The 24,511-nt window shown below is 56.7% G+C and overlaps 1 protein-coding gene across 1 annotated transcript in view; it reads right to left on the bottom strand.

Moving 5' to 3' along the window:
• RORC (RAR related orphan receptor C) overlaps nt 1-24,511 on the bottom strand; it is a 45,822-nt gene that overhangs the window by 5,378 nt on the left and 15,933 nt on the right. The window contains exons 3-10 of the mRNA XM_090053452.1: nt 5,952-6,037; nt 5,591-5,732; nt 4,736-5,266; nt 4,152-4,273; nt 2,610-2,742; nt 2,183-2,290; nt 1,374-1,484; nt 550-659 (exon numbers count right to left, since the gene is read on the bottom strand). Of these exons, the coding sequence (XP_089909578.1) occupies nt 550-659; nt 1,374-1,484; nt 2,183-2,290; nt 2,610-2,742; nt 4,152-4,273; nt 4,736-5,266; nt 5,591-5,732; nt 5,952-6,037 (1,343 nt within the window). The remainder of the gene's footprint in view (nt 1-549; nt 660-1,373; nt 1,485-2,182; nt 2,291-2,609; nt 2,743-4,151; nt 4,274-4,735; nt 5,267-5,590; nt 5,733-5,951; nt 6,038-24,511) is intronic.

Below are 24,511 nucleotides of genomic sequence, written 5' to 3'. Positions count from 1 at the left end.
CCCCTGCTGGGCAGTGTCAGGCAGCATGTACATGTGACAGCTGGTAAAGAGTGCGTGTGCATGGTAAGGATCAAGTGTATGCATGTGTATGTGTGCGCATGTGTGTACACACATGTGTATGTTCTTTGGTGTCCACCTACTAAGCAGAACTGGGGAAGGGGCAGTATGTGTGAGAGCTGGGAAGGGTCAGATAGGGATGTGTGTGGGCATGCATGTGCACATATGTGTGCATGTGTGTACATCCCCACCCCGTGTGCACCTTCCACTGCCTCCTGCTGGGCAGAACCAGGCCCATGTTTGCCTGATCATAATCCTCAGATGTAACATGTCACATTTCCCACAGCCGTGTCTGGGTCTGGCCCCCCTGCCCCACCCAGGGCCACACAGCTGCAGCCCCCCCCCAGATGGGTATGCCCATAAGCAGATATGTCTCTGTCAGCGAGAGACCCGTAGGGAAAGCATGTAGCCAGGGCACTGGGGCTCCCCCAGCAGAGAGGAGACGGGACTGGGGAGCCCTGAGACAGCCTGGTGGGGGCAGGGGGCACCTACCTTGGCCAGGAGGCCCTCACGGTGGCTCTTGCGCAGCATGTGTTTGAAGGCCAGCTCCAGATTGTCCTGCAGCCGCTCCACCTTGCCCTTCTCCTGCAGCCATGGGCGGTCTAGGGGCAAGAGTAGGCTCTGAATGGGGAGCTTGGGGGCAGCACCACTGCTCGGGGCTAGCCCCCCAAACACCCAGGGCCCGGAGGGGTCTAGATGAACCAGCCTGTGCCTTTCTGCCTCCATTGCTCCTGTACAGAGGAGGTCACTGTCCCTATCCCCACTTCACAGAAGGGAACTGAGGCCCAGTCTGGCCCAAGGATGGGAGCTGGCACCCCACAGGCCAGGGTGGAGCTGGGAACCCGGGTGTTCTGGGTGCCAGGCCATTGCTCAGGCCCTTCCAGGCCTACTGCCTGCCCCCTCACTGTAGCCTTTGGTCTCCTGTGCACAGCAGGGCAGAAGGGGAGCAGGGGGGAAGCCCCATGCCCTGCAGTCTATGCTTCACCCAGGGCCAATGTTATCCATGCAATCCTCCCCCCAGGTCAGCTCTTGATCAACACAATTGTGGGAGTTCAGCCACTAGCTGCAGGAACACCCCCAGCTCCCTACTAACACACACACACACACAAACAGGCATGCACATACAAACAGGCACACATGCACAGAAACACACACATGCAAACACAAGCACAGACACGGATATATGGAAAGACACCCAGGCACATGTGCACGCGCACACGCACACACACACACACATCCACATGCAAAAGTGTGATGGACGTGGGGCCCTGGAGGCAGACAGGTCATGGGGCACAGGGGATGGGGGCGTCTCTCACTGGCGTTGATGAGCACGAGGGCGGTGAAGAGCGCAATCTCATTCTCAGTGAAGTGCAGGGAGCAGAGCCCATGTGCGAAGTCGAAGATGGAGTTGATCAGCTCGTTGCAGCCTGCGGGGAGCAGAGCTGTCAGGCTCAGGTGCAGCCCCCAGCCTACCCCACCTCCACGGGCCTTGGTGAGATCTCCCCATGCCATGTGGCCTCAGGACCCTGGCAGGACCCACCCTGGGCTCAGACCCCAGGGCCCCCATCCCTTGGGGGGGGAAGGGGCTGACTGGACAGAGACCTCAGGCTGCAGCAAGCTCTGCCTCCCTTTCCCTCCATGCTCCCCCATGTAAGACCCCATGGGGGCAGCACCTGCGCTGAATCCAGACCCAACTGGGGGTCACCTGCCTCAATCCCAGCTAGTGGGGCCAGTGCTGCCGCAGGGCTCCCACATGACCCTCCCACCCAGCACCTCCACAGGGCCTAGGAGGGACTGTGCGGCCCCTTTGCAGAGTGCGGTGCTGGCAGCTGGCAGAGAAGGAAAGGCAAGCACCAGCCAGGCACAGAGCTGCCATGGCAGGGAGCCTGGACTGCAGACAGCCCCAGGGATGGGGGCAGGGGGATGCACCTCCTAGCTGCTGGCTCCATCCCCGAGGCACCCAGGGGGTCACCAGAGGGCATTGGCAAGGCTGTGGGAAGTGGGGGGGTTGTTCCCAGAGCCAGCAGCTCCAGCCTAGGGCTTGTGGGGTCCTGTTTCAGGCCCCTCCATTGCCTCCACCTGCCCCAGCTCCATGAGCAGCCCCGCATCCCCTGTCCAGCCGTACCGAGGGACTTGAAGATCTCCGGGCCAGCGTACTTGCCCTCGAAGAAGACTGTCCTGTTCTCTGAATTGAAGGCACGGCACATCCTCACCAGCACCACCTCCATGGCGCCTACGAGACAGGACTGGGGCTGAGGCCATAGCACAGAGAGCCAGGAGGAGGGGTAGGCACAGGGATGTGGCTGCCTTGGTCCCAAGTGTCTGGATCAGGGCTACCAGCACACCAGGAGCTGAACACGGGCCTGAGGTTTCCCCAAACAGCTCCTTGTGGCTCTGAGACCTGTCCCCATGTCCCAGCTCCCATCCAGGACCCTCACAGGCTTAGGTCAACACTGCTATGGCCTATGGACCCCCTGGGGTCTTCTCTCACTTAAGGGCCTACCCCATGGGGAGGCCGGGGAGAAGGGGGGTGGGCAGGCTGGGCCAGGTACCTGCTTTGAGCAGCACGATCTGGTCATTTTGGCACAGGTCCATGAAGCCACCCATGCGCTTGGCGAACTCCACCACGTACTGGATGGCCTCGGTGATGCGGCAGGCGCAGCGCTCCCACATCTCCTCCATGGACTGCAAGGGACCAACTTGTCAGCCCACAGCCGAGGCCGGCCCCTGGAGCACAGGGACGCAGCCCCACACCTTGCAGCTGAGCCATAGTCCCCCACCCCACATCTACCCTGTCAGGGCCTGGCATGCCCCTCACCCCAACAGCAGACCTCTCTGCTCCCCACTTTTGCTGCACCCCAGAGCCGATAGTCTGTGGCCCCTAGCACACCCCCAGAGCATGGCTCCCCTATCCCATGTGCCCTACCTCACTTCCCTTTTCATGTGCCCCCCCCGACAAATGTAGGGGTGACAGGCAGCCAGCCTGGCCAGAGCCAGGGCATCAGGGGATGATTCCCCCTTGGAGTTCCATAGGGGATCTCCTATAGGATCCTGATCCCTTATAGGCCCCCATGCAGCTCAGCACTGGAAGAAAGCTTTGCCAACCCCTCATCCTAGAGGAGCACACAGAACAGAGTCCTCTGTCAGCCCTGAACCCTGGCTCCTGTGCCCCTCAGGGTCTCTGGCCCTACAGGATGGCCCTACTCCCTGTTCCAGATGTTTTGGGGTGCTTGGGGTTCCGGATGCTGCCCCTTTAAGGCATAAGGGGGCTTATCCTGCAGTGGTCTGTATGGGGTTAGGCCACGACTGGGCAGTCAATTCAGGAGGGGGGAGGAAGGAAATGAGCCTGGCTACTTCAGCAGCTTGTTAAGGCAGTGGGGCATCATCCAGAGGGCACAGAGCGAGCCTGGATAGAGTCCTTGAGCTCCAGTGCAGGGAGATGGCAGCACCCAGGGCATGAAGGGTTAACAGCCCCACTTCCTGGGGGCCCAGGGGGCCTGGAAGTGGGGGGAACCTCAGGTGCTGGAGGACTGTTTTGCCTTGAACAGACTGGGGGCAGTGTCTCCCCATCACAGTTCCCGCCCCCAGCCCCACAGATGCCATCTGCCACAATGCACCAGGGTTCAGACAGCCATGATGCTTTGTTGCCCCTTGGTGCAAGGGGTGAAGCTGGGGCTCCTTGGGGAGACATCACCCCAGCCGTGCAGGAGACGAGGAGCACGAGGCCCCAAGCCGCACCTCCCCAGCATGCTGGACACCTGCTGTCCATTGGGTAGAGATGGGATGGAAAAGCTGCATCTCCCACTGGGGAAACATCCCCTCTGGTTCTGTAGCCAGAAAAGCCACAATCCTGGTGGGGCCTGACTCTCTTGGGATCTCAAAGGGTTGGACTGAGGTTGGCAGAGCAGGGGAAACTGAGGCACAGAGCAACAATAGCCTGGCTACCGGGGCCTGTGCCTGGGGTGTGGAGAGGAAGCCATGGCTTGTGGCAGCCGTACCTGGGGCGGGGACACACAGGGGCTGAGAACCACAGGAGGTGGCCACGATGGCTGGAGGGGCCCGTCTCTCTGGCAACCCCCCCTCAGGCTTCTCACCTTCTTCTGGTAGGCGCTGACCTCCTCCCGCGAGAAGGTCTCCCAGCGCAGGAGCTGCAGGTCCTCCAGGCGCAGCTGGCAGGTCTCGCGGTACGACTTGAGGACATTCTGGGTGAGGTGCTCTGTGGAGTAAGTGGAGGGGTGAGGGCACAGGCAGGGTAGGAGTCCTGGGGGTGACAGCAGCAGGGCAGGACCAGTCCCTACTCCTACCTGCTGGGACCACAAACCCCCAGCATGGAGCAGACTCTTTCTGCAGTCCCTGGCTCTATCACTTGGTGCCACCCTGCCTGGCTCTTCATCTCAAGGCCTCTGGGAGCATGGGAGGCCCCTCTGCTCTCACAGGGGGGCTGCAGGGTAGAAGCTAAAAGCTCAGGACTCTTTTATCAGTGCCAGAGATGCAGCTCCCTTGGCAGCAGTAGCAAGTTGTTACCCCCACAATAAGTCAGCCACACTGGCAAAGCCACTGGTGTTCCAGCCCTCCCTGGGACTCAGACATGTTCCTTCCAGAACAAAGGCAGGCAGAGCTTGTGGGCTGGGGGCTGCAGGGACCTTTGGACCCTCCCCATGCAGGGTGGGGGACTCACCGATCTCGGTCACCGAGGAATGGGGAGACTCCAGGATACTGGTGAAGCTGGGGCTGGTGTAGAAGTCGATGAGCTCCCCATGGTCGCCGCTGCCTGGGCCCCGCTTGGCCCCGACGTCCAGCCTGGTAGGGTCGGGTGAGACCTGGGCATCCGGCCCATAGAAGATGCTGCCCCGAGCATCCATCTTGATGCGCTCAGGGCTGTACTCCCTGGCGAAGGGGCCACGTGGGTCACCGCCCAGCCGGCCGTGGGCCTTGGCCAGTCCATTGGAGAAGGCCAGCGCTGGTGGCTCTTCGGGCACCCGGCTGAGCCGTGCCTGCCCAGCTAGGAGGGCACCGGGGCAGGCTGAGGCCTCCAGCAGGTCAGGGTCTGAGGCCAACTTAAGCTGCCCGTTGGCCAGACCCAGGGCGTATGCAGAGGCCATGGCTGCCTCCCCACCCTGCTGCTGCTGCTGCTGCTGTTGCAGCTGCTTCTGCACTTCAGCATGGAGGCTGTCGCGCTGCTTCTTGGACATGCGCCCAAACTTGACAGCTGTGGGAGCAAGGCAAGGGCAGGGCTGAGCGAGAGGGAAGGAACCATGCCAAATCCTCCCCATCATGCCCAGCTCAGCCTGGCAGGGTCCTGGGTCTCCCTGGGAGAATCCTGGTGCCAGAGCCCAGCCCCCGAGGCGAGGGCCAAGAGGGGTGAGGGGAGATGTCAACCTGGGTTGACAGTAGCTTTGCTAATAGTTTAGACTCTGGATGTGCCTGGGATGGTTTGCACAGGGCTGATCCTGCCTCAGGCAGGGGTTGGACTAGATGTGACCTCTGGAGCTACTTTGTCCCCTGCTGCGGGAGGGGGCAGGGAAGGTCTTACCATCCCGGGACATGCCGAGACTGAGGCATTTCTGGAGGCGGCAGTGCTGGCAGCGGTTGCGGCTGGTCCGGTCAATCTGGCAGTTCTGCTGGCGGGTGCAGGAGTAGGTGACATTGCCTTGCTGGCTCCTCCGGAAAAAGCCCTGGAGAGAAGGGGGAACAGGAGAAAGTCCATCAGCCAGGACCCACCTCCAGCGGGCAGCTCTGTGGGGCACGGAGGCTGAGCAGCACCAAAGGGAAGTGGGCAGGAGCCAGGGGTGGCTGGGATCACCCAGGCTCCATGGTGTCCCCACCCCTGGTGCCCTGGGGAGGGGTGTGGGGTGTGGCTGGCCGCGTCCATGAAGGGCGCAACAGGCACTCACCTTGCAGCCCTCGCATGTGATGACGCCGTAGTGAATCCCTGAGGACTTGTCCCCACAGATCTTGCATGGAATCACTTCAATTTGGGCTATGGGGGGGAAGAAATTGGGGTCGGGGGGTGAGCAAAGACCATGTCACTGGGTGTCCACATGCAGCTGTCTGGCCTACTGCTGCCTAATGGTTGCAGAAGTGGAAACTGGAGAGCCAGGACTCTTGCCAGTTTCCAGGACTATTCCCAGCTCTGGGAAGGGAGCCTAGTGGTTAGAGCAGGGGGGGACTGGGATCCAGGACTCCTGGGTTCTGGTCCTGGCTAAAGAACTGAGCCTAGTGGTTAGAGCAGGGAAGGGGCACTGGAGCCAGGACTCCTGGGTTCTTGTGCATGTGCCCTTCCCCACCACCCCTGGCAGAAGTGCTGGCTGCTGCTTGTGGTTCCCCCACAAGGGGGCGCCCTGACCCAAATGACAGGCGTGGGCCTGGTGGCAACGTGGGGAGCTTTGGGTCCAGATGGGGAAACTGAGGCACACAGTGTGTTGTATGGCAGGGCGATGCAGGGAAGAGGGTGGGGGCACGACTTGCCCAGCACAGAGCAAGGCAGGGGCAGAGCTGGGGAATGAACCCAGGAGTCCTGGCTACTGTTCCCCTGCCAGATCCCATTCTCCTGCTGAAGCAGGGCATTGAACCCAGGTGTCTGGGGATGCCTCGCCTGCTGCCCTAAGGTGCTTAAATGGCCTGTGTCAAAGCCACGCTCCTCTAGCATGGAAGCCAGGTGGGGCCCTGGGGCACAGAGCCAGGCTCTTGGCCCCAACATGGGGAGCAGAATGGGCCCGGCATCCCTGGTACAAGAGACGCAGGGAGACCAGGCATCTCCTCGGAGCCAGCAGTGCCTGAGGGGCTGGGCCTGCCAGGCAGACAAGGGGCATAAATCTCTTCTAGGTGCCCAGCTCCCACCCCCACCTGCACACAGGGATTACAGCCTCATGGCACTTATGTAACCCAGGATCATCCCCTAATCCTGCCCACCTGCCCTGCCCCGGGGCTCTGCACCCACCTGAGTGCACCTGAATCAGTCCCTGGACACATGCATACATCGGCAGGCACACGGCTCCGTACACGCACATGCACCCAGGGAGGTCTACATGCATATTCTGGCATACGACACCCCTGTGTGCACATGCACTCAGGCAGAGATGCATGTGTGTGCACATGTCTTACAGGACGTGTGGGCAGGTCCACATGCCTGAGCATATACACACAGATAGGTCCACACGTCTGCACATGGCCACACATGCATGTCCCCAAATGTCAGCACACACATCCGTACACACACAAGGAGCCAGGGGCTTCTGGGAGCATCTGCACACGCCCGTGTCCATGGATACACACGCACACACAGGTAACCTCATGCATGGGCACATGCACTCATGCATGCCTGCATGTGCATCTGCAACCACCCCCAATCCCAGCGTGTTGATGGCACCGTGGCGATACCCGCACCATGGCCAGGCCACCCCATGCCCCTTCCATTCCTGCAAAAGGGGCCAGGCCCAGCCTGTGCCTGGGTGTAGTGGGTTCAGGGGTGCCCACCACAGCACAGAGACAGTGGTGCCCAAAGAGCCAGCCTGACCCTCTCATAACCACCAACACCACTTGCCACCCTGAGCTGGCCAGGACTCCTGGGTCTGTGCCCAGCTCTGGGCAGGAGGTGGTGTTGAGTGGTTAGAGCAGGGGGTGGCTGGGAACCCGGACACCTGGCTTCCACCCCTGTGGCCACAGGTGGCCTCAGTGGCTACAGCAGGAGGGGTGCGGGGAGCTGGGACTCCTGGGTTGCTTGCCCAGCTCTGGGTGGGAGGTGGTGTACAGTGGTCAGATCGGGGGGGGCTGGGAGCCAGGAGGAGCACAGTGAGGTGTCCTGCCATGCGGCATGACCAGCAGGAAGCTGCCCAAACCCCTGGTGCCTCCGCCCATCCAACCACTTCGCTTCAGGAGCGGCCAAGGGAGCTGGGGAGCCTCGTGCCCCTTGGACACCCTCCGCCCCCTGAGAGCAGCCCCTAACCACATCCCTTCTGCCAGGTCCAACGGCCGCCTGCCCAGCCCAGCCCTGCCCTGGCTGGGGGCTGCCTGGCACCAGCCCAGCCCACCGGGTGGTTTGCTCTTCCTCTCTTCAGCTTCCCTTATCAATGCACACCCCCCTCACAGCCCCCCCGGGGAATCGGAGTGCTCGTGTCCCTTGTCCCCCCTGCAACCTCAGCAAGGCAGCAGCTTGAAAGCCACAACTGGGACACGGTCCCCAGCACGGCAGGAAGGCACAAGCCTGGCGGCCCATTCACCCCCACCCACCGCAAACAGGTGAGAAACCCTACCTGCAGGGACTGGTAAACAACCCCCACTGTCCCGGCAGGCGCACCGGCACGCAACCCACCCCTCATCCCCTGCCATGGGGTGGTGGGAGCCCAGGGTGGGGGCAGGAAGGGGCTGTATCGGGCCCAGCCACTGCTGCTTTCATGGCAGACAAGCCAGGGGACAGACCTGCCTGTGCTGGGGCCTGAACACAGCTGAGGGGGTCAGGGTACTGTCCCTGGAGAGGAAGAGCTTGCCCAGATGCAAGCCAAAGAGGGATCAGAGGGGGAGCCAGATGGAGAAGAGCTGCCTGGGTGGGTGTTGGCAGGCACTTGGGACCTCTCTGGAGCTGGCAGGGGTGCACAGCATGGCCCTGTGCCTTGGTTTCCCTCCCGATGTGGCAGTGCCCTGCTGGCACAGGACAACGCAGGTACTGGGGGCGAGCGTGGAGGAGCTGAGTCCGGGCGCTGCTGTGGAGCCACACGCTCAGAGCAGGAACCAAGGTGCTAGTACCCAGTGCTGCCATGGGGCTGGACAGACTGGCTTCGTGCATGGGCTGCCCAGCAGGGACCCCAGAGGCAACTAGGCCCTAGTGCAGCCAATCATGTCACACCACATGCACACGTGGTCTGTGCACGTGCACACTGTCCTGCTCCACTGCTGGGCTGGAACAGCCCCACTGCTATCCCCCCATGGTGATGTTGTTTGACACACGTACACACACACACTCATGTGTACAGACACACTCATACATACACAATCACTGCTAAAACACAGCTCCATTGCTATCCCCACCCAACCCTCTCCTTCGACACATACACACAGCTGTGCATACACACGTACATACCAACACAAGCACAGCCCTCTCCTTTGACGCACTCACACACAGATGTGCATGCACACATGCACACAGACACATGCACAGCCCTTTGACACACTCACTCACACACAGATACACATACACACAATCATGCACAAGTGCCTCTGCTAGGCTAGAATACAGCCCCATTGCTATCCCTACCCAGCCCTCTCCTTTGACATATACATGCACTGACAGATGCACACGTGCACGTACAACTGCACATGTACACACACATACACAGTCAAGCACTGTTGCTAGGCTAGAACACAGGTCCATGGCTATCTCCACCCAACCCTCTCCTTCAACATACAAACACACCCACACGCACTGCAAACACACACATGTGCACGCACGCACACGCACACACACACACATGCACACGCACACAATCCCACTCTGTTACTAGGCTAGAGTTCAGCCCTATGGCTGTCCCCACTCAACCCTCTCCTTTGACATACACACATACTCACATGCACCACACACACGCACCAACACGCACGCACAATCCCCATGTGTCACTGGGCTAGAGTTCAGCCCCATGCCTGTCCCCACCCAACCCTCTTCTTTGACACACACACGTACAGGTGCACACACACGTGCACACTTGCATGCAAACACACAGCCTGCCCTGGGGAGCCCACCAAGACCAGATCCCCTCCCTCCCCTCCCACCCCAGAACAAGCCGCAGCAGGATCGGAGAACGGAGCCACGTTTCCCCGCACGCCATGCCGGCTGCCACGAGAGAGACGAGCGCCGGCACCGGGAGCTGAGGGCGGCCTGGCAGGGCAGGAAGGAAGTGCCGGGGTTATCCTTGCGCACACCTGGCACCCGCCTTTGTGGGAAACCGGATGCTGGTAAATTCCTGTGTTTCCTTCACAACAGCGGGGCTGGCGGGTTTGCGGGGAGAGCTTCACCCCCGTCCCATGCACCAGTCCTCCCACGGCGCAGACCTGCCGAGCCACCAAACCGCAGCCTCCGACGGCTTCTCCGGTGGAGGAGCGAGGGAAGGAGGCAGTGAGAACAGAACGGGTGGGAATCGGGGCTGGGGGCTGACTCAGAACCTCAGGCCTCTGTTAGTCAAAAACAGCCCGATCCCGAGCGCTGGCTGCCGGTAACTCTCGCTTTCAGGTGATGCTTCATGCCAGTAAATCGCGACCTGAGAAAGGTCGTCGAGGTCTCGGGCGAATTCCCCCGGCCGGTCCCGCCGAGGGGCGCGATGCCCGGGGGGCGGCTGAGGGAGAGGAGGGCAATGCGGAGCCCTCCCAAGAAGTAGCAACCGCCACCCCCCAAATAAGCCGTCGAGGCAAAGCGAGGGCTGGAGAAGCGCAGCGGCGTGGACTGAGGGCATGGCATCATGGAAGATGGGGTGGGAGGATGCTGACCCCCCCACGCACACACCCCCGCCTGCCCCATGTGGCAGGCTTGCCTAGACCTATTTTTCCGAGCCCTTTACCGGCACGGCAGCGGGGCGGAAATGGGGCAGGGCCAAGAAAGGCTGCATCACGAGGTGCCGGGCCTGCACCAGGCTCTGGGGTACCAACATAACCTAACGGAGCGTGGCACATCCCCACGGCCAGGGCCACGAAGGATCACCAGGCTCCGAGGGGCTGGCGTGGTCCAGCAGAGCCTCATGTGTCCCCACAGCCGTAGGCCATGATGGAGCGCCAGGCTCTGAGACAACATCCCTGCCTGGCACGGGGATATATCAGGCAACCCCATGGCTGGGGGCACGAAGGGTCACCAGGCTCTGAGGTGCCAACCTGGTCTCGTGGAGCCTCTCGCATCCCCATAGCCAAAGGCCATGATGGAGCGCTGGGCTCTGAGGAGCCGGCATGGCCTGTCTGAGCCTCCCGTGTCCCCACTTCTGGGGGTGGTGAATACAGCAGGGCACGCATGGGTTCTTGGCATGGCTTGGGCTGGCACTGGGACCACTGGCTCAATGGGGGACTCTTGGCAGCCATCAGCTCATCCAGGTGGGCGCTGCAGCAGCGCCAGGCACACAGACATGTCCCCGTGGACTTGGGAAAGTTGGCCTACACTGACCCAGCCTAATTTGCTCTTTCACACCCACCCATGCATAGGCACATGCATAGGCACAATGGCTGGCCCCTGCCCCTGGATACTGGGGGGCTGACAAGGCAGGTGGCTCTGGCTGAAGCCCCTGGATGCTGTGCTAGTGTGCGACTCCCTGCTACCGATTCCCAGAGAAGCCCTGGGCAACTCACTGAGCCATGCTGGATTCCCAGCATCCTCCTGTGCTGCACAGGGGAGCTGCAAGGGTCAATGTAGCAGAGACCCAAAGAGACCCCAGGACAGAATAACTGCCCTCAGCCACACAAAGTTAGGGCCTTTGCATCCAGTCGCAGCTGGGAAAACTGAGGCACAGGGAGGGAAAACAACTCACTCAAGGCCTCTTCGCAGAACAGTGGCCATTGCTCCCTCCCTCCACACACACCCGCACACACACACATACACAGAGCCACTGCTTTGTCACTGCCCTTCCAGCCTAGAACTGTGCCTTTCGCTAGCCAAGTGTACAGCGCCTGGCACACCAGCCCAGAGCCCCTGGGGAGTCCCTACTGCAGAGAGTGCACGGCCAGGAATCTTTCTCCAACCCCCCCAGGCTCCGAAGCCAGCCGGGCTGGCCCGGAAAGGAGTCCGATGGCAGCTTGGGCCTGGGGGTTCAGGACTCCTGGGCTCTCTCTGCAGTTCTGGGAGGCAGAGGGTCTGCAAGCTACAGCAGGACTGCTAACCAGGACTCTCTCACCTGGGCTCTCTCTCACCTGCTCTGCTGTGACCCTGGTCTGTCTGGGGGCCTTGGGCAGCCTTCCCCCCCAGCTTGCAAGCGGGGAACCCTGGTCGCCAGCCTGCAGAGAGCTCAGCACCTGGCTTCCTTCCCTTCCCACAAGCAAGCGGCAGCCGCCTCAGCCTCACGGCACAACTCCCTCTAGATCCGTCACACCAGAGCGAGTGCGGTCTTCCCCACAGCAAGGCCCCGCTGTGTGCAAGGGGGTCGCGCTGTGGGCTGGGGGGCCGAGATGGCTGCGCGGTGATCCCCACAGTTCCAGGAAAGAGAAGCATATTTGCATATTAATAGAAAACAGCGAGCTGTTGCAAGCCTGATAAGATCACCGGCTGCTGGGAGCTGGCTGAGCATCCCTCCCTGCTCACAACCCAGCAGGGGCAGAGAGAGACACACCTTGGTGCCTGCCACAAGAGGGAGGGGAAACTGAGGCACGCAAAACCCAGGAGTCCTGGCACTGCTCCAACCATGATGGGAACCAGGAGTCCAGACCCCCAGTTTTCCTGGTTTTGATGCCTGCTCAGTCTGGCCGGGCACGGACACCTCCACACAGCTGGATGGACCCCACCAGCCTCTGAGGCAAAGGCTGAGTTGTGAGCCCTGATGCCCACAGCCAAGCCAGCTGGACCCCCACCCCTACGCCCAGCTGAAGGCAAAGCCACCTCCTAGCAGCCTGTGGGGAGTAAGGCACGGTGGCGTCTGCAACCCCTAGCACTCACAGGAGCAGACACCAGCAGAACCAGCAGCCCAGTTACAGCTGGGAGACTGGGGGGGGGGAGGAGAGGGGGGTCTGTGGCATGAGTCTGGGACACGCTCACCCCTCTGCCCTGTGGCTTCACCACACTGCTCCCACTCCGCTTCATCAGCTCTTTGAGGGCAGGGACTTTTTGCTTTATACATGTACAGCACCAGGCGTGGGGGAGTCACGGGGGATAGGCTTTGCACAGAGCTTCTAAGAGATGCCAGAGAGCCACAAAGGCTGAGAAAGCGGGGGCCACTGGTTAGAGCAGGGGGCTGGGTGTCAGGTCGCCAGGGTTGTGTCTCCAATAATAGGCAGAGAGCGGAGCTCAGTGGTTAGAGCAGCAGAGTGGGGCTGTATCTCCGGCAATGGAGGGCACCGAGGTCCAGCGGTTACAGCAGCAGGGAAGGGAGTTGGGTTATGCTTCTAGGAATGGGTCTAGAGGTCAGAGCAGGACGGGGTAGGGGAAGGCAGGACACCTGGGTTCTCTGGCCTGCTGTGCCGCAGGGTCTCAGACATGGCCATCCAGGCCTCAGCGTTGCTACTGTAAAATGGCAACAGTCCTCCCTGCCCCACGGTGTGGCTTAGGTGATGCATGTCACGAGCTTTGGGGGGCCAGTGTATGGGCATGGCAGAGTTAATGATCAACTGAGAAGACCACCATACCCAGGCCCAGCTCATGCCTCAGTTTCCCCATCTGCCTGAGATCAGCCAACACCGTAGCCTGCAGCAGCTGTCACAGCCCTGAGGCACCCAAAACCTGCTTCGATCATCTTGGAGCACAGCCGATACCCACTGCACCCCGTGGCATGCGCCTGCTGGGCTCCCTACAGCAGCGAGAGGAGAGGGGAGGTGCGGAGGGGCCCCGCGAGGCTCCCACAAAGGCCCCTCGATGAGCGCACAGCCAACTGCCTGGAACTGCCTGGGCCTCGGCCGCAAGGGCTGAGTGACTCACAGACACTTTCCCCACATGAATCAAACCGAAACCCCCCGATTACGAACCCGCCGGGAGGACGAGTCGTGTTCCACGCCCCCGGCCGGTTACTCAGGTTCCAGGGTGCCTGTGGGGCATCACAGAGCCCAGCCTGGCTCCTGGGGGTCTAGACACGGGGGCGGGCATCTCTGTACTTCTCCCCAACCCTGAGCTCACACATACGGGGTTTTGGTGAGTCTGGAGGTAGATCCAGGGTGTCTCAGCCAGCCCAGCCCCAGACCCCCATGGGAGAAGGAGCTCCAAGGACAAGAGACAGGTGGTAGAGACAGGTGTTCGTTCCCCAAAATATAAGAGAAAACCCCCTGCGAGTGAGGCCGTGCAGGGTTAGGGGTGCAGCAGAGCCACTGAGAACCAGGCCCCTAAGAAGAGAAAGTGTGGCTCGGTGGTCAGAGCGAGACGGGGGGGGTGCCAAGAGTTGGGGCGCCTGGGTCCTCTGCTCAGCTGCACTGCTTGATCCTGCTAGTCAAAACCGAAACAGCTCAGCTTCATCAGGCCTCCCCGAAACCAGCAGTGGGAAAACACACGGTAAGTTAGGTTTGATAGCTAAACCCCAATCCCCATCCAACTGGTAATAAATAAAGCGGGGATTACTGACAGTCCTGATCTGGACGCAACCTTTAATCCAGAGCATCCCCGAATTTCCTTAGTCCCAAGGGATGCTTTCAAAACCCAGCTGGTTGTTTAGGTACAGGAGTGAGCACTTAGATTTTTGCTTTAATTGGTATCTGGCCCCCAGGGGCACAATTAATCTCCATTATTCATCCTAAGAGCATTTCCACTGACTTCTGTAATAAAATTCCAGGAAAAATAAATGACCTGTTCCCCCCTCAATTATAACCAAACTGAACATTTCCCCCAATGCTATAAAAATGCCGGGGGCTCTAGGAGGCTTACCGGCAACTCGATTTACACGCTCTACGTGAGCACCAACAAATTCTACGATGATGACTGGCAGTATAAACCTAGAGAGAGACAGGAGGACGGATGGAGCTTATAATAAGAGTTAAAGCCGTATCAAGTCCAGAGAAAAGTGAACAATGAGTAAAAAAAAGATCTGGGGTTTTGTCATAATGGAAAAATGGTATAATATTAACATTTAAGACACAAGGAACATGCCACTTTAAATATCTATGATTTAGCATTTTAAGCTGTTTTGTTCTCTTGTTTGCTCTCTCAATTTGTAAGTGATTTTGTTATAAGTCACTCAGACTCTTTGTTGGAAAAGCAGCATATAACCGAATAAAGAAATACATAACGTACAGTTAAATATGCTAACGGGGTATTTGTTTAGCTCCGTGACCAGGCTAGTGTCGAGATAATCTGCTGCAGAAATGATCATAGCATTAGTCACATTGTTTGATATTTACTGATCTATTGTTGCGCTCAATGGATTTGTTCGGAGGGTTTCTGCCCTGGCTTAGGTAACACACAAGTTCTTTTTCTAAAAACACATTAAAAATTATTAATTCTTTGAACCATTAAAAATATTTAAAATATTTAAAAAATATTTTGAAAAGGATTACAATGATTTTCAAATACATTATTTTAAAATAGTTCAAATTTATTTTTAAAGATATTTTTACACTTTTTTTTTTTTTAATTTTTAAAGGCAAAATAAAGCTTTTAAAATTCAGAGCAGAACCCCCCTGAACCAACACCCCAAAGCACTTTCTGCATGGAAAATGACCCATGCTCCAGGTCCTTGCCTGCTTCTAGAAGCTGTATGACTTTTACCTGTTAGGGTGTACATAAAAAGGGACCCAATTTTGTAGGGCAGTGATTCTCAACTGGGTTTTGGCAGCACCCTGGGGTGCCAGGAGATTCTTTTTAGGGGTCCCACATAATATCAGCCCTGCTACGAGTGCAGCCACCTGCACACATTTCACAAGATAAGCCCAGATTTCAATCCACAGTGTCACCAACATGCTGCCCTGTCCTGGGCTTGCTGAGTTCTTTGCAACAAAATAATTGCTTTATTATTTTTCTGTAGTCAAGAAATGAGTGCAAGCTGAGAGCTGGCACCTGAGGGGCACCTGGGATCTACCAAGGGTGGTTCAAATCCCCCTTCTGAGTCAAACAAGGTTGAGGACCACTACTGGAAGGTGAATACAGAAAGCCTGTATGCCTATCTGCTCGTCCCATACAGAAAGGATGTAGATAGATAATGAAATCTTGATAAAACCATGCCATGCTAGAGGCTGCGCAGGTAGAAGTATATCACAATTGGACTAGGGGATCCTTGAGGTCCCTTCCAACCTTACTTCTCTAAGATACGATATGATATGAATAAATCACCTCCCTTTGATATCTGAAATCACCTCTCTCTGATATCTTGGATATGCAGAGCCGGGAAAAGCAGCATCCTAATATCTACCCCCAGGCCATTCATACAAGTGCCAGGACACAGCATTCGTCTGTGTTGCTTTCTTCCTTCTGGGTTTCAGCTTCTTTTATTTCTCCAGCTGCCTGCATGTCACCTTTAGACACCTATTGCTTTTCTGTGCAAAAAGAAGTAACCCCAGGAAGAAGTGAATCCCTCTGACACCGGTCCTGGCTGGGTGTCTGGATTCAAAGTGGGTATTTTATCGACCATAGGGCTGGTTTCTCAAGAGCTCAGCACCCACAGCCAAGAAGCAGCTCCCTGAGACCTCACCCTATTGTTTGGCACTGAGAAGGGGTCCAGATTCCCCTATCCAGCACCATACCTGGACTCCTGGTGGCCCCAGGCCAACTTTTAGTATCGGGCCCCCTTCACCAGAGATAATGATAATAATAATTACCATTTTCGGGCCCCCTTTCTGTCTGGGTCCCAGGCGGCCACCTGGTTCACCCATGCCTGTGTCTGGCCCTGCCCCTATCTGGTACTCAGCCTGATCCAAACCTGAGTCATACGTACCAAATAAATTAGAAATCCAGAGCCAGAGTCCAGATCCTATACAGTCAGGGTAATTAGCATCACCTAATGACTTAGTTGGTCCCAAACACTTTGAACCACCCACCCTAACCACGAAAGACGTGAACAACATGGGCAAACCGGGCTGTTTATCCCCAGCAGTTGCGAGGGGGGGAGGGGGTCTCTGAGTTGCTTTGGTTTCATTCTGAAACTTCGTTATCAAACACATTCGTAATCTTGTCTCATCAAAAAGCCGCCGCTGTTCAAAAGCAAACCCATGTTCAAACCCAGCCTGAAGAGTCGGCAGATGCATATCTAGCTAAAACACCGTAATTCGGTACTTAATTAATACATGATAATTTGTCTATGGAGTCCAGCTCATTTGAACTGAGGCATTACTTTAGGCTGAAAAGCAAGCAGTTGCTTCACAACCGCAGGCAAGATGGGGATCTGCCGAAGCCATAATTAAACAAGTTTTAATGATCAACATAATCCAATGAAAGTACAAGGCTGCTCTCATCATTTTAAATTAGCTGCACATTTAAGAATCTCCAAATATTTCTGCATTTTGTACTTTATGCACATTAAAATAAAACCATTTACTTTGAAGCCCTCAATTAATGAGAAAAATATTTATCCTGATTCTATTTGAATTGGCTCCATCGTCAGCACTTAACTAGCTTTTACAACTGAATTAAAAAGACAATTTGCGATCTTTCCCTTCATGATCAGATGCTTACATTTTCTATTAAAAATGCCACTTGTTTGCAACGCAGCAAGAGCTTTCTTTGCCCACGTTTATCCATGAGCATTTGCAGAGTCCTCTGTCTTAAAGGTGGCTGAAATAGCAGCTCTGAGCCATGCACAGAGCATGAAGAGCAGAGCAGCCAGGGTGCTGCAACACCCCAGGGTGCTATGAGATCCTTTGAAAGATGCCGTGCAATATTAGCCCTGTGAGGTGGGCAAATATCTATGCATGATTCACACGACAAACCCAGAGGTTTCCAGCAGGAACCCAGTGGGTCACAAACATCCTGCCCTGTTCTTTGCAAGCAGAATTGCTCTGTTATTTTTCCATAGTCAAAAAACAAGAGAAAGATCAAAGCTGGCATTTTCCAAAGGGGTGCGAGAGTCTTGAATTTATCACAAGGGGAGGAGGGTACTGGAGTCTAAAAAGGTGGAGAAGCGCTGACATAGCTATTGCACCCGTCTGAAGCTCCCACTGACGCAGCTCCAACATGGTTATTGGAAAGAAGTGAAAACCATAATTGGTTCCATCTTTCTCATTTGGGCATCTTTTAATAGCCGGCAATCCCTCCACTCAGTTCGAGAGAAAGGTGAACAGACCACAGGGCTTATTTCAAGAATGATGCTCAAAGCTATCAACTCAAGCAGTATGAAATACGGGTCCCAGCTTTTGCCGGCCCAGACGCAGCACTGCAGTGCTGCCCTGGCTTCAAAATCCAGAGTCTGCCATCTAAGTATTTTCAGTGGCTTAGTGAACTGGTGGGTTGGCGGCATCCATGGGTCAGACTCAAAGGGATTGTTTGGGCCCAAAGAGCTACCATGCCCCAACTGTTCTTCCTACCACAATTGACAATGAAATAAATAATTCTGGGGGCGGACGAGGGAAGAAATCACTTGCAAAACCATGGCTCTAGGTAATATCAAAATACGGAAGTTATCGGGAACCTGAGAATAAATTGCCCACTTTCCTTTTAAGTGGTCAAATTCATTAACATAATTAGGTTAAGAGGCAGTAGGCCGGGCCGTGTCTGAGTGAAGCCAAGGAAGATTGGATGAGACTAAAGCAAGTGTTCAAGTTTGGAGAGCGATGGCTGCTTGCCAGGCTGATGAAACGGGTCTTTCATCTCTCCCAATTATCTGATAAAAGATATTATCACACCTCTCTCTCTCTCACATACACCCCCCATAAATCTCTGATTGAGAATTTACACACACACACACACACACACACACACACACAGAGCCCTCCTCCCATAAGTCTCAGAATTAACACACATGCACTTCTCCCATGTCTTTGAGAATTGACCCACACATGCACATATGTACACACACACATCTCCAACTGAGACTTCAGACATATGCACAAGTATGTGTGAGCGTGCACCCCCCCACACTTCTCTGAGAATTAACACACACATACACCCCTCCCATAAGTCTCTGAGAATTGATACGCACATGTACACAAACATGCACTTGAGTGCATGCACACACACATCTCTGACTGCAAATTCACACACACCCCACTAATTCACACACATGTACATGTGGGAGTGCACGCATGCCCCTGTAAGCCTCTGAGATTTCAGACACATGCCCCCCGCCCCCAACTCCTGTAAGTCTGAGATTTTAGACTCCTCTCCCCTGAAGAAATCAGACAAGAAAATGCTGCATTCCCAAGGGACCCGCTCTAAAAGCACCTGCCTCTCATTGCCCTGCGGCTCCCTCTTCCTCTGGTTACATAGAAAGCTGTGGGAGCCCTGGGGGTGCAAGACAGAGAGGGTCAGTCCCTCACAGGATCGGGCCCCAAGGCTGTCAGATGCTCCGATTCTTTTAAAAAAAAACACCTCAGGACCCAGCTAAAGTTGCCAAAGGGGCTTTGCTGCCAAGATGTTTTTTCCTGCATTGGGACGTTTTTCTGGACAGGCTCCTGCTTGGGCTGGCTCAGACGCTGGCCCTGGGAGCTAAGGGTTTCCTTCCTTAGATCTGAAAGGCAGAAAACACCAACAGACCCAGATCCGGTCTGACCCTGGCGTGGGGCACACGTGAACCTCAAAGAGACACTGAATATCTTGGCTTAAAGCCTGCAAGAGCTGGAAAATCTATTGTGTTCCTAGTCCGATCGTTACAACAGCGATCAGCCTTTTCTTTGCTCCCTAGGCTTCCTGCCCCGGTTCCTGGTCCCTACAGGCATCGGACAACTGTGATAGTTTAAGGGAAATAGTATCTGCTTCGTGCCAGCCCTAAAGGCAATGACAGCTTGCCTAGAGTTATTCTGAGTCAAGATACTGCCAAATCCTGCGCTCCTCTTACTGCTCAGCCAAATGCCTCTGCTTGCAGTTTGCTTCACCTTTCTCCTTCAAAGTGCAATTTAGCATCAGGTGTCTCCTCCCCGTGTGAAAGTCTGTGGCCCAGAATCAAGTTATCTCCTAGCTTTCATCTGGATACATTTAACAGACTGTTCCCCCCCCCCACTATTTCCCCCCCCAGCCTTTTTTTCAACCCCCAAATCATCTTTGTAGCTTTACTCATTGTTCTTTAACTGTAACACACACCGCGGTGGCGCACTGGGCCCAGCTGGGATTCCCCTCTCCACCCACCTCCCAACACTATCAGATTTAATCAATCCCCTAAACTGCTTGATCACAAGATCACTGATACCAGCCCTTGGTCTTGGGAGAGCCTGATTCGAAAAGGCACGGCACAAATGTGTTTAAAATGGGAACGGCAATGCCGCCAGGCTCTTCTCTTTGCAGCAGAGCTTGGCCTCGCCATTCTCAATGTGTGCACAGAAAAATCCCGCACACCTTTTCAAGTGCTGGGGCACGGCTGGCTCAGGGTAGGGTGGGAGGGGAACTTGTTCAGGTGGATCCAAACCACAGCCCTGAATCAGCAGAATCGTTTGCAGCAATTGTTTTCCAGCTGCCTAGAAACTCTGCCTTGCAAATCTGAAAAGGAAGGCCTGGGTCTTGTCATTGGTGGGCCTGGAAGGAGGCCGGAGGGACTCATGAGACCCAAATCTCACCAGCTTGGTCATTTGGGGAGACATGACACATGAAAACCCACTTACTCCTTCAAATCTGCCCCCTCTCCCCTCCCAAATCATCAGTGCCTTCTTGAAAAAGACTTGGATTACTGGTTGAGAATCCCTGATCTGCCTGAGCCCAGGGCTGTCGTCTGCAACGGAGGAAAGGGACACGGGTTTAAAGACCAGCCTGAGATCATGAGTTCGAGCGCACACATCGCCTCTGAAACCCTTGACCTCCTTAGCACCTTCATTCTCCTTTCTGGATCTGTCTGTTTATTAGATCCCTTCAAAGCAAAACAGGCTTCTGCAGCAAACATGCCAGATGGAGACAGGTGCGGGCCAGGGGCGATGCTTTACCCAAGTGATAGCTGCATGGAGGTGAAGGGATCGGAGTGGCTGGACGCAGGTTCATGGGCCATTCCAGCTAAGGAAGGGGCTTAAAAAACACCTGGGAATCTTGGGGTTGGGGCAGGGGGAGCTTTGCCCCTCAAGTCAACTGCTGCTCAAGTCGTGGCAGGAGCCCTGTTCCCGTTGTCCCACAAGCTCCGACAGCAGCTGCCACGAGAAGTCAATGGGATGAAGACACACGATGCCACCGATGCGGGGACATGTGGAATGTGCCCCTTACCATCCCCATATCCCCTCTGCCTTGTGCATCAGGGGACGGGGGGCAGCTCAAAGGCTAACTGGTCTGGAGCTGGGGGGGAGGTTGTGGGTTAACAACCTACTTCTGTGTCTGCACAACGCCTGGTGCGGCAGGGAGGGGGGTGAGGACTAGGCCGCTGTTGAGCTGCAGCATGATGTTCCTAGAGGTTGAAAAACCAGTAAAGCATCGTTACAGTGCCCAGTATCAGGCGGGATGAAGCCACTAGCTCTCAGGCCTTCACGGGCTCCTCAATGTACAGCCAGCCCACCAAGGGGTTTCTACTGCGATGCTACCGGGCAAGCAGAGCTCCGAGGCCAAGTCTGCTGCAGGGGCGAATGGGCATCAGCCCCACAAGGGCAGGAGGGGAGCTCCTGCCCAGAGAGCAGCAGGGACAGTCGGCCAAGCCTGGAGAACCAGGAGGTGGCAGGGAGGCTGGTGGGGTGGCTGGAGGCCCCTGACTTAGGCTGCTGGTTGCCTTTACAGCCCTTCAGTGAGGGGACCTGAGAGAGAAGAGCCTGTCTCGACACAGCTTGGGCAGGAGCAAGGCGGAGGCAGGAGCCTGCTGGGCAGAACGATCACAAGTGGCTCCCCCGAGGGAGTTGCATCCTCTGGGGAAACTGAGGCACAGACAGGACATCCTGGGGTGCCCTAATTGCCTGCTCTGCCGAGGACTCCCAGAGTCTATAACACAGCTGAATGCCAACAACCAGGCACATGGTTTTGCTACCGGCGCTGCCTCTCCATGCCAGGACAGGGGGCAGGAAACAGCAGGCACGGGGCAGGAAACAGCAGGCAGCCCCATGATCCCGCCACCCCCCCAGCCATGCTCCCACACTTGGAGCCGTCTGCCTTGAACCTGCTCCCAACACCCACAGAGGCAGCGACGGACACGTTATGTCACCATGGGCCAGGCAGGGGCGGGAACCAGCTCTTGGCATAGAAGAAACCAACCTGTTCTGCCGGTGCCCACCAAGGCGAGTCCCCCCGCTCTGCAGGCAGAAGGCCCCCTGGGGCAATAACACCTGCCCTGGGGCAGGGCTGCATTCTCGGAAGGACTGGATGCCAGGCTGTGCCCCCCCACCACCTTCCCCCAAGAAAAGCTCTCAATCAGCACTTTCCCCTTCCGCCTCTCAACACCTTCACATTTCGCACCGAATCTGCCAAACCCTGGTCTCAGCTCCAGCCCACGGCTCCGTGGTTTCTCTGGTTTCCAGCAGCAGGGACTGCAAAGCAGCTGACTCCCCCCAGGCCAGTTGCCTCTGGGCTGGGGGTGCCGCCAGCCTGGAGCAGACCCGATCCCCCCCCCACCAGCCTTCAGAGAGCCAACGGGAAAGTCCTTTCCAAAACCTGTAATTAGATGCATCCTACTAATTAGAGACACAATAGCTTCTGTGGGTAGAGGGAGGGGGGCTCATTTGTGGCCTGAGCACAGCACTGGGAGCCAGGACCCCTGGGTTCTTCTCTTGCCTCTGATCGGGAGCAAAATCTAGGATCAAAAGGGAGCTCAGCTGTGCGGGCTAGACTCTGCTCCTCAAAGCCAGCCTGTACCCTTACAGCAGAAGCATGAATGTCAGGACACTGGGTTCTCTCCCATGCTTGTAACAGGGTCTCAGGAAAGCCTCTGCCTTGCTGGCCATGTCTAGCTAAAACCGGGGAGCACTTCAGTGCTTCGATTAGCTAATCACTACGTGTAGATACAGCACTCAGCACTGCTGGTGTTATGTGGCCAGAGGAAGGGAAGGGGGACAGTGTAGCTGAGATCCCCGGCTCAGGAGAGACCCCAGGGAAACCAAGATAGGGCCCAAGGGCTGTGCATGGCCACTCCAGGTCCTTACCAGGCTCCTGGGTCCAGAGCTGTACGTACACAACAGCGCAGGAATACACTTGGTACTTTCTATGGCGCTGCCTGCTTCCGTGACTCGTCGGTGGGGAGTGACACGAGATCTGAGTCGAGCTGCTTGCCCCAGTCACGGGTGAAGCCTGCCCCCACCCCAGTGCCCTTCCATCAACGTCAGTGGGGCATCAGTTTGCTGATGCCAATGGAACGGATCCTCCATGACGCCAATGGATGCAACCCCAGTGGGTGGAAACTGGCCATGACGCCAATCGGCCCGATCCCCGGTAGACCTGAATCCACCTCCCTCCGCGCAGCTGGAGTGACACCCATTCGTATGAGCTGAGGATCTGGCCTGGCCCCCCTCAACAGTCAGCCAAGGGCACCCCAAGACCCCTGGCCAGGGAGACAAGATGGGTAAGGGGCCGGCAGCCCTGCAGGCTGTTGAGGAGCAGAGAAAGGGGGGAATTCAGTCATCTGAGGCTCAGCTCATCTCAGGGGCCTGGAAGGCAGTAGCCCCGGATCCAGGGCTGCAGGAAGCCGTGCCAGAGAAACCAGGTGTCCTGACACTGGGGCTCCCTGATGGGCAGGGCAAGGGACTCAGAGCCTATTGGGCACCTCAAGGCCAGCCATGCTGCATTGTGCCTCGGTTTCCCCACAGAGCTGGGTGAAGTCTTTGAGACGAAGCCGCACACAGGACCCATTGATGCCCCCAGACTCCCCCGCCCCGGCACAGCCGATGCGCTGCCAGGAGCCGAGGCCACGGGGCACACCTGTGCTTCCTCCTGCCCAAGGAGTCAAAGCCTCCATGCACCTACCCCCCTGACTCTGGCAGCTGGCACCTGTCCTCCCGCAACCCCCCGCCAAGCCCTGGCTTCCTGCCTCCCCCATGCAGGCACCCAGCCCCAACCACGGGCTCTGCTGTTTGCACCTTCAGCCCCTGCTGCCTCCAAGAGATGGGCACCCGGGCACCGAGGGCAGCTCCTAGCAACTGCTCTGGGCAGGGGACGGAGCATCCAGGCTGCGCATTGGCCAGAGCAGCGGAGCAGAGTGTGTTGACCTCCCCCCAGCACAGAAACTCTCCCCCAAGTATACACCTCCCCCTCCAGACACACACAAGGCAGCTCCACAGCACTCATGCAACCAGTGTCCTCTGCACGCAGACAGCCCATGCACGTGCATCACAGCATGCAGACAGCCACATGCTTTCAGACACACTCCACACATGGAAACATGCCTGCACATGCACACGCAAACAGACATACATGTATGCATAATGTTGCAAGCTCCAGCATGGCTTCCAGTTTCTGCTTCCTGCCCCAGCCCTTTGCAAAGGCCTCACGCAGGGCAAACAGGTTCCTGGCCCCAGCTGGCCCAAGGGAACTCAGGGAACACGGACCCCCCCAGACAGAAGCAGCTTGAAGGGGCCACTCACTGCACACACATGCACATAAGCATGCAATCACACACACACACACACACAGAGGAACACACACAGACATATAAAAGTGACACAAGCTATCGATCAGAGAATCCTAGAGAAGCAGGGATAGACAACACACACATAGACATAAACACGCATGCAGTTGAGCATGACATGACACCCACCCGTGTCCAATAGAATATGCGCTGACATACAAAAACTGACGCATGCTATAATTAAAAAGGCCATTGAGATGCAC

Source organism: Crocodylus siamensis, chromosome 6 (genome assembly GCF_052110815.1).
Source record: "Crocodylus siamensis isolate JL-2025a chromosome 6, ASM5211081v1, whole genome shotgun sequence".
In the NCBI taxonomy this organism is placed as follows: Eukaryota; Metazoa; Chordata; order Crocodylia; family Crocodylidae; genus Crocodylus; species Crocodylus siamensis.
Note: the sequence above shows the minus strand (reverse complement) of the source record. Positions and strands in the feature narration are given on the sequence as shown.